Source organism: Pseudorasbora parva, chromosome 5 (genome assembly GCF_024679245.1).
Source record: "Pseudorasbora parva isolate DD20220531a chromosome 5, ASM2467924v1, whole genome shotgun sequence".
In the NCBI taxonomy this organism is placed as follows: domain Eukaryota; kingdom Metazoa; phylum Chordata; class Actinopteri; order Cypriniformes; family Gobionidae; genus Pseudorasbora; species Pseudorasbora parva.
This window is the reverse complement of record NC_090176.1, coordinates 37,724,673-37,736,838: the sequence shown is the minus strand read 5'-3', so window position 1 is coordinate 37,736,838 and position 12,166 is coordinate 37,724,673. Positions and strand designations below refer to the sequence as shown.

Genomic DNA, 12,166 nt, shown 5'->3' with positions numbered 1-12,166 from the left:
ATATATATACACACACACACACACAAACTCACAAAAAAAAAAAAAAAAAAGTGAAATTATTTAATTTAGACCAACTCATTAATCTGTGTGACCTTTGTTTCTTCATAAAATTGGAATAAAAATGCAAAATGATTTGGAAGCAAACACATCTGACTCTTTGTCCTATAAGGATTTCTCATGATCACTGTAACAAATGTTCTTGTTTGATCAGTGACCTAAATATCTTTTATCATGCCTTCGTTATTGTACTTTTTTTGTTTTTTTGTTTTTTCAAAATTATACATTTCTTGTTGAAATGGTGGAAAAACATCTCCGATTTTTTATTTGTTTTTGGATTTAAGGACTCCAATGTTTACGTGAGGCAGCTGAATAATCAATACCTATGACTGAATTGATGATGGGCATTGGTTTCTACCTGTCGCGATGCACTGCTGCTGGTAGGTTGGGCTGGTTCGGCGCATTTGAAAAAAGTACTGCATTGAGGCAGCTGCTTACAGCTCCTCAACAGATCCCGTCTGTGGCAGACAGTGAGCGAGTGAGAAGTGAGCGAGCTCGTGCGCGCCAGCGACTGACACGCGCGGAGAGGGAGAACCAGCGTCCAGCGTCCAGCGTCCGTTCAACTCACTTCGAGCACTGGCCGCTGTCCATCAGGACCTGCTGAAAATGATTCGGACCGTCCTCTGTTTCCTCGGATTGCTCGTCGGTGGCAGCCAAGGTATGGACGCATGGTTGTGAGCATGAAAATGAGAAGTGTGAGAAAATAGACTTGCTCTCAGGCAGGATTTCGCTGAAGGGGTCTATCTGAATGAGGGGGACGTACGAGGAGTGGGGCGGATTTGTTGTGCGCTGCTTTGCAGTTTGGGCACGTCCCTTTGGAGAAAACATTTCTTTTGATAGATTAAGCTTACCTTTTATTAACAGTGCAAAGCCTATCTGTTTGCACTTGTTATTATAGACTCTCGTATGGGGCTTGAGGATTCATGCAGACAGTTCTCGAGGTGGTCTAGAGGAGATCTAGCGTTTGCTTGATTTAGATATGGATTGCATTTGATCGTAATCTCAAACAAAATTAACTTTTTACAGTTACGTATGACATGCTTTGTTTGCTTATTTTACGTAGAAAACAAAACAAAACAACATTTATACAATATAAATATACAGAAGTAGCCTAAATGAAAGAGTGGGTAGCTAAATAAATACACACACACATATTGCATTTTTATATAAAACATATGAAATATATGAATCTGAAAATATTTCTTTAAGAAAATGATTCATTCAGTGTTCGTCGAGCAGAGTTATTTTTTTGTTGAGATAACTAGAATAAAGGTTGCATTTATGGGCGGAGGCGCTTAGTGCACAAACACACGTCATTGGATGTATGTAGTTCAAAACACAGCTCCAGTGACTCAAGCGCGTCTTTGAACTTGACCATCAGCTGCCAAAGTCTTGTGAAGTGTGCATTATATTTTAGAGGCTGGTACTTCTCACGCGACGGCAGGTGGGGGTAGAGCGCTACATATTAACGCATTTAGAAAAGCGCGACCATCATCAACAAGCACTGTCATTAATGTGCCAAAACAAAAATGGAATGTATCTAGTGGGAAATCATTGGATGGAAGACCGCTCCTTGGATCTGAATGACGGTTCGTCTTTATCCAACTTCAGAGACCCCCCTTTTGTTTACAAGTTGTAGATTTATGCAGCAAGGCTAGTTGACATGCTAGTCAACAGATAAACAATGAAAGTACTGTAAACGGATAACTTATGTGAAGGCCTACATTTTCATTGGGAACATTGGGAACTCACAATAAGAACTATAAAGGCGTCTTGCATTGTTTAGAAGAGAGCCTAAATTTATTTAGTATGGCTTGATTGATTCTAGTATTCATTTGTGGACTATTGTTGGCGAGCTTGGGCGTAGGCTACAGGTGTTGAAATGCAGGTCCAACCTAACCTAAAGTCAACGGTTTTGCGGCCTTCAAGTGCAGTTTCGAACACAAACTTGATTGTACTCTGATCTAGGAAAGCAGCCAAGTTGTGACATTGGGAAGAAACATGGTTTCAAAGAGAATCAGAATTCACTTTATTGTTATTCCTCTGAGTATTTGCATACAAAAAGAAACAAAATGCTGTTCCTCACTGGCATATTGCATGCTTAAAAATAGAATAAATCCGAATAAATGAAATCTATTGCAAACATTTCACCCACACACGTTTAGCAGCCAAGCTAAACTGAGTCTGTAGTGAATGATGTTTTGCAAAGTTATTTGATTTTCATGCTCTGATATTTAGGCCCCAAGAAGTACAAATGACCTTGTGGACAACAAATACAAGTTAATCACTTTTAAAATACATTTTGTTATATAGGCTGCTACCGTTCATACCATAGACTGTTTAAAAAAAAAAAAATATTAAAAAAAAAAAAAAAAAAAAAAAAAAATATATATATATATATATATATATATATATATATATATATATATATATATTCATATTCATATGAGCATAGTTAATTATAAAATATAATCCAAATAAATATTGTTGAAATTGAAGGCCAAATTTGTCTTTTGTTAAAAGTTTTGTTAACAGATCGTTAGATTTAATTAAATAAATCATCTGAAAGAATTTTGAGTTGACGCAATCTTATTTTTTATTTGGTAACATTTGAAGCTCTCGATTGTTTTCCCAGATTGCTTACCTGAGACTCCATTTAATATGTTATTATGTTCCAATTTGCTCAAATAGCAAAGGAAAAACTATAGGGTTTTCATAACTTTCAAAAGAGAGAAAAAAAGAGAGAGATTGATACTGAGAATGAATCACCGGCTGGGCACCCACTAGTTGTCGCCAGATCTATTGCTGTTCATTTTCGTAAATTGACTTGTGCCAGTTGTGTAACTCTCTTTGAAAATGAATAACCTTTGGTTACCATGTCCCTGTAAATTGCTGTCAGTGTGAACAGTCCTTGACTCATTTATGATGCAAAAAGACTTAACTTATTTCCAACAACCTGCAAAAAGGGCCACTGAATGAATCTTTTGGTGAACTAATTCAAACAAAAATAATCACAGACGTTAATTAAAATCCCCACTGCTAGGTTTAAAGTAATGAACATTTTTTGCCCTGAGCAAGGTTGTGTCAAATATACTATGTATAAATATACTTTATTTCTTAAGAATTTATTAAAAATACATTAATAAAATGTGCGCTAGCTGTTTTTAATATGAGCCAAGTACTTCACAAGCTTTCACACATTACGATGTCATTCTTCAAGACTAACCACAATGTTAATTAGTGCTTCTCTTGTTGTCTTGGAAAGTTTTTTTTGTGACTGACAGTTGCAGTGAACCTTGGCATGTTCATCAGCTTATCCTCACTGAAATCCATTGATGATATAGGCTCATTAGAGTGAGCATGTCATGTCAGTTCAACTATAATTATCTTGATGTTCTCTTATGAATTTCATCACTGTGCAACACCTGACGCTTTGATGGTGCACCTCCAGGGCTGTTGCTAAAATTCCACAGGCCTTGGAATTATTGTTCTTTTTTATTTTTTAAATGAATGGCTTGCCACTTCTGGTAGTCTAAAAAGGCTTTACTGTCTTTTGACTCGCTTTTTTTTGCAGGATTGTGGATTGTCTTCAGAGAGGGAGAAGCAAATTGCTGTGCTGATATCTATTAGTACTCTAGCTCTTGGCTCTCAGGTCTTTAATATTGTAGGTTGGCTCATAGCTGTGTGTGTGTGTGTGTGTGTGTGTGTGTGTGTGTGTGTGTGTGTGTGTGTGTGTGTGTGTGTGTGTGTGTGTGTGTGTGTGTGTGTGTGTGTGTGTGTGTGTGTGTGTGTGTGTGTGTGTGTGTGTGTGTGTGTGTGTGTGTGTGTGTGTGTGTAGCTTCATTGAAGCTCCCGGTGATAAATTGTGTGCCGTGCTGGTCTCAATGGACATAGTCCTTCGAGGTGTTAAGTGCTATAATGAAGGGATTCCTCCAAATCTCCCAATGAATGCTAACAGTGGAGCATTAATAGATTTATGCCCTGGAATTGTGTGCTATATGGGTGTTTGAATGTGTAGTGGTTTGATTAGAATGCCATAACATTCTCTCTGAGGGCATTTCTGTGGGATGTGGTTGTAAATTAGTGGAATGAAAGTGTGTGTGTGGGTCAGGATTTGCGAGCACAATTGATCCCCACAATGTAGGCAAGGATAGTAAAACCTGAAATCACCATGAGGACTAATAAGTTTTAAAGACCCCCTCTGGTGAAAATCTAGTTTTTAATGTTGTTTATATGTATATGTGGTGTTTTTAATGTTTTCAGACAAACCATGTGTAAATTCATAAGTCAACACCATGTTGAGTATTTTCTCGACCAAACTACAGTAAACCAAAGACTCAAAAATGCAGTTTGAAATTGCTGGCGTTTCTTATATCACAAACTACCTTGTTGTAACCAATCACGTCAATGTGCAGGCTGGCTTTAGCATATAATCAACTATTCTTTGAAGCAGGCAAGTCTCAAAAGAAGTCAGCTTATCCTGCTATATCCTGGAATCCTATCCATATGATAAATCGGGTACATTTAGCAATTTAAAAAAACATTTAGCACCGGGTAAATTATGATGTATATTATGATGTTTTGATGAACTGCCTTTTTCCACTGAAGTTCTATATTTTTCAAGGATACAGATTTTAGAAGGCAGCTGTTGACGCTCAGTTGGCGAATGGTTTGTGTCAAGCAAAAGGATAATCATATTAATTACCATTATGTGTCTGACGATGTAAGAGCGATACATAAAACGCATTACCATTCTGATGCATCGACTTGTAGATGAGCCTTCCACTTCTTATTCTAAATTACCACAAATAAAGATGTTTTTGATGAAATCCAAGAGGTTTTTGAACCACCATAGCTTGCAACATCATTACAACTTTCAAGGCCCAGAAAGGTACTAAATACATCGTTAAAATAGTCCATGTGAATACACCTTAATGTCATTAAGCCATGAGTGCTTTTTGTGCTCCAAACAAACAAACAAAAAACCCACTTTTTTCAACAATCTCGTCTCTTCAATGTCATTCTCTTTCGCTATTCATGTAGTAAACACAGTATATGCTTCCACATTCTACTTCAGAATGCTGCCTCACCATTGGCCGATGCTGGTCACATGAGCACCACACTGCATACGTGTGATGCTGATGCAGGATTCTTGTTAGTTCTTTACATTAAGGCTGAACCACTTTTAACAATATCTTTCCTACCTTTCTGGGCCTTGAAAGTTGCAATGACGCTGCTGCCTATGGTTCAGAAACCTCTCATCAAAATAGCTTATTTTTTGGTCATGAACAAAGGTCTTTGGAAAGTCGATGGTGAGTAATTAATAACAGAAGTTTCATTTTGCGTGAACTAACCCTTTAAAAAATGTGTAAATGTGACACTGTTGACTGCTTCAAAATATTTAACAGCTCTTCTGTAACATATATAAAAATATATATTTATTCAGCAAGGATGCATTAAATCAGGGGTGTCCCGTCCTGCTCCAGCTCCGGCAGCAGGTTTGGACCCCCCTCCAAACTGATCAAAAGTGACAGTAAAGACATTTTATAATGTTACAAAAGATTTTTGTTTCAAATAAATGCTGTCCATTTAAACATTCATGCAGCACAAATGTTTTTCAAATTGATAATAACAAAACTGTGTCTTGAGCAATGAAATCAGCATATTAAAATCAATGATTTTTGAAGGATCGTTTCACTTTTTTCTTTCTTTCTTTTTTTGATAAAAAAGGCATCCTTTGTGAGTAATTTTATTTTTAAAAAATCTATATCTTACTAACCCCAATGTTTAAATGATAGTGTGCATTTCCATGTACAAAAGATGTGTATAATTCCTATAGCAATATTTTGATGTATCAACAATATCAACAAGTTGAGAACTGTTCATTTATTTTATTTTTTTAAACATTATCTCGAAATTATTAAGTAGATTTCGTATTAAGTGCATATTTTTACTTATTGGTAATGTTAAAGGTGTAAACTTAAAGGTGCATATGCAACTTTTCATCCACAGCAGGGCGCCTATTCTAAACGGCTCGCGAGTACCGGGACTTTTATTATGACGGTACGCGACACAGTCGCCAGGCGCCCGCACTTCCGCTTTTTCCGGTCAGGTAAAAACAGCTATTTTTATCATATCAGATACATTTAAGGGGCCAAGGGCTTTGGCCATCCACAAGATTGACATCAGGTTCAAGTACGCCAGGTTGGCTGGTGGTTATGTTGCCCGCATACCGCCTCCCATGGCCGAGACTGGTATTACGATGCCTGTCGGGCCGGGGCTAGTAATGCTACTGCTAATTAAAGGTGATATCTCTGCAGCACTATAACTTCATATTTTTGAATGACATCATAGCCCTTATTTCTTCTCATTCTTTTGGTGCGTGTAGGTCATTTCTTGGATATTTTTACCTCAATTTTTACACATGGCACCTTTAAAGAGGCAATTACAGTTTAACCTTAACTTTAACATTTGCTTTGAAAAACTACCTACTATTTTTATGTATTTATTTACAATTATAGTTATATAGTTAGAATATGGTATACTGTTTAGTACATGATCCAATAGCAAAGCCTACATACACTGTAAAAAAAATTTACAAAGTACAATCGACTTGTATGTTTAAGTAATTTCAACTTAGATTATGTTAAACTGACTCTAAAAAATGAGTTACATCTTGTATAACTTATTAAAAAAAGTTTAACATTTAACTTATTTTGATGAGTTAAAACAATGTAAAAACATATGTTGTCATAACTTATTGAACATATCATTTTTTACAGTGTACATTTAACACATCTTGATATAATAACTGAATGACTGTTGGGAATTCTTAAGATATGCTTTTTGTTAATTCTAATTATATAAATCCTTCTTCCATTCCCACTCAAAGACAATTACAGGGTTCTCTGGTTTCATATATCACCAGCTCTGGGCGAACTTGTGCAATTCCAGTGTTACTCTCAACCCTTCTGTGGCTCAGGGGATGATGAGATATCAAAAATGCTGCCATTTCTCTTTACATTTTTCCAGCCATGTTTTCAGATTTTTACACTACATAACAGAGCTTGGAGCATGCTATAAAAAGGCTAAAACACTAAGCTGTTCTTATGAGAAAACGCTGGTGTGTGACTTCTCTTGGTGCAGAAATTGATCGTATTATGCGATTAATTGAGTGAATAGAGTGCCACACAAGCTCGTATGGAAATGGAATTGCCCCCCGCGGGAGTTCTATATGAAAATCAATTTAAAAAGTATTAAGAGTCAGCATGCTGCTCCATACAATGGAGTGTTATTTTACTGTTAGTGAAATGATGATCATTTTAATGGGTGTTCTCTCTCGATTGTTCTAGATAGTTCTAGATTCCCATATAGCCTATAGTCTCTGAAAGATTTTAGCCATATTGATCTGGTAGGCCAGTCATTGTTTGAATGATATAGTGGTTAAATAGTCCTCTATTTTGCTTTGCTCAGTGGTTTCTACAACTGTAAAATTGAGTGTGTCTGAATCTGAGACCACCAATGCATGTAAGAAATGGCTTGGTTCTCAGGCTGGGACATTTTAGAGATAATTGCTTCTAGTGGTCAGATACAAGGAGAAGAGACTCTGGAGAGCAGTCCACCGTTTTTTTCCCAGGGGCACAGTGCTGGAAGCAAACATCCTCTTCACGAGTGTACACCACATTTAGATTAGAGGACAGTGATGAATTGAGACCATAAAAAGTTAGAGAATAAAAAATGAGCATAGGCCGTGCAAGGCTGTAAGGCTTAGGGTTCATATATCCATATACTTAACCACTGCGAGTGTGTTACACACTATGTGACAGTTATATCAATTCAAACAACTGGCAGTTTGCATCGAACATTTAGAACGATCATGACTAAATATGTGAGGAGACTATATTTGTTTTGAAATGTGTGGATCACCTATCTTCAATGCTCTTTAGAGTTGGCACAAAATAGAAAGAATCTAATATTATAAGAATATCTGTTATAATCTTATTGTTAAAAATTTTAAAGGACTTTTGACCTTTTGACTTTTAGCTTGACCTTCTGGTGAAACGGTGAAATCTTCCTTCAATTGTCACTGAAAAAAAATATTTTTACTGCTTGTTCAAATTGCTTAATTAAAATGAGCTAAAGTAACACAATTGCTAAAGATTATTATCAAACTTAATTTGATTGTGTTCAATCCACTTAAGGGGAGACACGGCAGGTGAAAACATCGTTTTTTCATGCAGTGGTCAATTTTGAGATTTTGGACCAGTTTGCCCCCTTAACATGTAAGCTTTCATGTCAAAAATATGTCGACATTACACATTAATGTGGTTAATTCACTATATTTTGTCAACTTGCGCCTTTAGAGTTCTACCCGAAATCATCAAAAGTTATTCTAACGCGAGCTCCCGTGCCGTCTCTATTCACAGAAACATGTCATGCTTGGTATCATTGTAAAGCTCTCAGCAGTGTGTATGAGAATATCTAATCCAAATATGGGCATTTCCTTTTTTAAACTAACCAACTGCAAAAGTTTGCAGTCGAAAATCACATCTGATTGGCCGATGTGAATTTCACACTACGTCATATGTGCCGCTGCTTCCTTGTGTATTCTCCGCCTGAGAAAAAATGCAGACAATGCCGAAATAAGCTCATAAACGCTCACAGAAAGGACATAGTAGCAAGAGATGATAAAAATAAAGTAAACAACAACAGATTAGATGACGAAATCCTGTCAGAATTAGATTCAAATAGTTATATATAGACAGCAAACAGGGACAGTTTTTTGCTGTTTTTGTGCATGTTATGATGTGTGTTTGTTAAGGTAGTTCACTTCAGTATAAGACTTTTGCTATTAATAATTGATTAGTTTATTAATTCGCAAGTGTTTTAAATGTTATACACTGCTGATATAAGTTAAGTGAATATATATTTTGTTTTTAGGTTGGGGGGAAATGTATGCAATTATACAATACAAAACTTTAAAGGCCGTTTTCTCAAAATGAGTTTTTTCTCACACTCAGAGTTAGATATTTCCACTTCAGTAGCATCTACAAGCACCAACTTTTCCAGTTTTATGCTTAACTATATTCTGAAGGCTTTTACAGAGGAATTTGTTGATATATAATTCCTATCTTGAGTTATAGGTCTTTTTACTTTAACTAAAGCACAAAATAAGATAACCAGAATCCCCTCTGTAAAAGCCCTCTCATCTAATATTTCAACAAATAGAATCATGAATTTTGAGCCTGGTCCTTTCCAATTTCCAGATTTAGGTTTTGGAAATATATGCAAATGTATATTTAAGTATACAAGGCCTCATTTGCATGTTAGTAACATTATTTTATACAGAACTAGTAATAATTTTTTTCTTATGTTTACGCCAGTAATCAACTGGCAAAGTTTCATAGTGATATCTTGTAATTTAAAAAAAAATCCCTATTCACCTGTAGCATCTCACCTTAAATACAAGTCAAACTGAAGTCAAACTTAATCCGTTTGTGTTGCATGGATTATTTGTGTTGCATTAACTGAAACTTGGCGGGGCTTGTTAGTTGTGTTTAATAGAGTTTTAATATTCAATTATGTTGGAATTATTAGAACAATTTAAATTATTATTAATTAATATAATATTAATTGTGGGCTACCATTGTGGAGAAGAGTGGAGAATTTGCTTAGGCTGGACTAATACAACTAATGTCATAATGGCTTTGCTGAAGAAGCTATTAATGCTGAGCATTAAAGCTGCTAATGTGTGCTATTGCTAGCTAAAAGTTTCTCAGCTAGCTAATGCAGTATTATAATTCAGTTGTGTAACATTAAAGTACATGAAATTGAAGTGAATGAATGAATATACGAAATTGAATGTCTGAATCATGACAGGGAGTCATATAAAATTCACTTTAAAACTACTTAATTGAGTCGCTAAAAATGTATTCATTCCATGATGTTGAAGTTACATGAACAAATTATGTTAGTTTATTGCAATGGATTCACGTGGGACCGATGTGCACAATTAAATCATGTAAATCCAAAGCACTTTTTTTCAGTGCATCCAATCAAGAAATGATAGATAAAACCAAGCCTCACCCTACATTTCTTTCCTTTTCCAGTAATCTGACAAAACAGGAGAACATATTACACTTTCTGAGGTTACACTTTATTTTGATAGTCCACTTTAGACATTCTACTAACTATAAGTAACTTTGCAATTACATGTCAGCTAACTCTCATTAGAGTATTAGTAGACTGTCAGTAGACTGGGTGTTAGGGTTCGGGTTAGTAGAATAAGTTGAATTGTAGTTGCCGATTTACTTATAGTCAGTAGAATGTCTGTTGGGGGACCGACAAAATAAAGTTTTAGTAAATATTAACCAGACAGTCTACGAATACTCTAATGAGAGTTAGCTGACATGTAGTTGCAAAGTTACTTATAGTTAGTAGAATGTCTAAAGTGGACTATCAAAATAAAGTGTTACCCTTTCTGATGCATTGTGAGTTTAAGACAACACATATTAATTGCTACATTTTCCTTAGGATATTAGGTTTTATAGTCTTTAAATGAAAGTCAAAATGTGTTATGCAAATGTATAGACATTTGGGGAGTTGAGATATTCTGAGGTGTGACATGGGAAATGCTATTCTAATTCATTTCATGCTAATTCAAAGCCATTATGAGTTCATGTTATTTAAGAGACTACATGGAACATTTGTACTTTAAAAAAAAATATTTCTCACACTGCAGGACCATTTAAAATTAACCAGCAAGGGCAAAAGATGTTAAAAAAATCGAGCAACTTTGAATAGCGAACAACTCAAATAAATGGTGAGTCAGTGTGCTGTAATATTCTTCTGTAGCTTTTGTGCATACATTAAAAACATTTTAAAAAATGTGTATTAAACAAACCTGCCCTCCAACATGTCGACTTTGAACCTGTAGTGTTACAATTCGTTGTCTGCAGTAGAATGGGATTGTGGTAAGTATATTCAGCAATCAGCTTGCATTATCCCCCTGAAACGTTAAAGCACTGCTTAACCTTTTTAAAAGGTGCCAGTTTATCTCCTGAAACACAGAGTGAGTGATAGAGGGAGAAAGACCAGCACAACTGAATGAAAAGAATGTGTGAGTTATGAAAATATTAGCTTCAGCTAGCTTGGGATACTGTTCTGGGCATCAATGTGGTTTATGCCTCGAAAAAATGGCAATAATGAGGACCGCTGGGAGGATTTGTAACCACTCCTGTCTGTATCAACTGAAAAACGACCATTAATGCTAAACCTAATTTTGCCTTGGTTGCTGCGAATGATGTGTATTGTTGCAGAAGCTTGACTCAATCACACTTTATAGGATACTTCATATAAAAATATTTTTTTCCCCAAAGTCATTATGATATGGAATATGTTTAGCTTCAAATTGAGAGCATAGGACATTATCAAAGGCTATTTTATCCCTATGCGCTGTCAAACTCTATGTAATTATAACCAGAGTCAGGTCTGTGTGCGCCTTTAGTGATAATGCAGTTTGACATTGGAAAGTGACCTCTAAAGATATTTGCGCGGCCCCGAATTTAAGAACTGCTGCAGTGACATGCGAGACAAACATCGATAGCTGCTTTTAAGGAGTAAATATGATACGTATTTCCAGAGAGAAGTAAATGAATGATTAAAGCTCTGTTTGGCCCTGCTGCCACAGTACAACCGGAGAACATTTCATCACTGTGATGAAAGCTTTCATGGCCAGCCACTGTCTGTGCAGTGCCGCACACGGAGGATCATTATTTAAAGCACAGATAAGTCATATCATGTGACAGTTGTTGCTTCAATGATTAATGTACCTACGGATCAGTGTGTCTGTGGGAATAGGGCTGCTTTTCGTAATGTTGGATGTGTTTCTGCATGCGTTACGGAGAGCTTGATGGTTTTTATCTGATGGTGTTTTTTTTTTGCCAGTAGCTGTCTTACAGTCTTATGTCTTGTACTATATGTTGCGACTTTAAAGGAGTAGTTCACTTCAAAATTAAAATTTCCTGATAATTTACCCACCCCCATGCCATTCAAGATGTCTTTCTTTCTTCAGTCGAAAAGAAATTAAGGTTTTTGAAGAAAACTTTCC

General features: G+C 35.9%; 1 protein-coding gene across 3 annotated transcripts in view; it reads left to right on the top strand.

Moving 5' to 3' along the window:
• Positions 1 to 466: 466 nt before the first annotated feature.
• ncam2 (neural cell adhesion molecule 2) overlaps positions 467 to 12,166 on the top strand; it is a 266,655-nt gene continuing 254,955 nt past the window's right edge. Inside the window, exon 1 of one of the 3 annotated variants that reach the window (XM_067444206.1) lies at positions 467 to 715. In XM_067444206.1, coding sequence (XP_067300307.1) covers positions 664 to 715 — 52 coding nt within the window. In that variant the 5' untranslated portion in view covers positions 467 to 663. The remainder of the gene's footprint in view (positions 716 to 12,166) is intronic. The other 2 variants (XM_067444204.1, XM_067444203.1) reach the window with 2 other exon arrangements.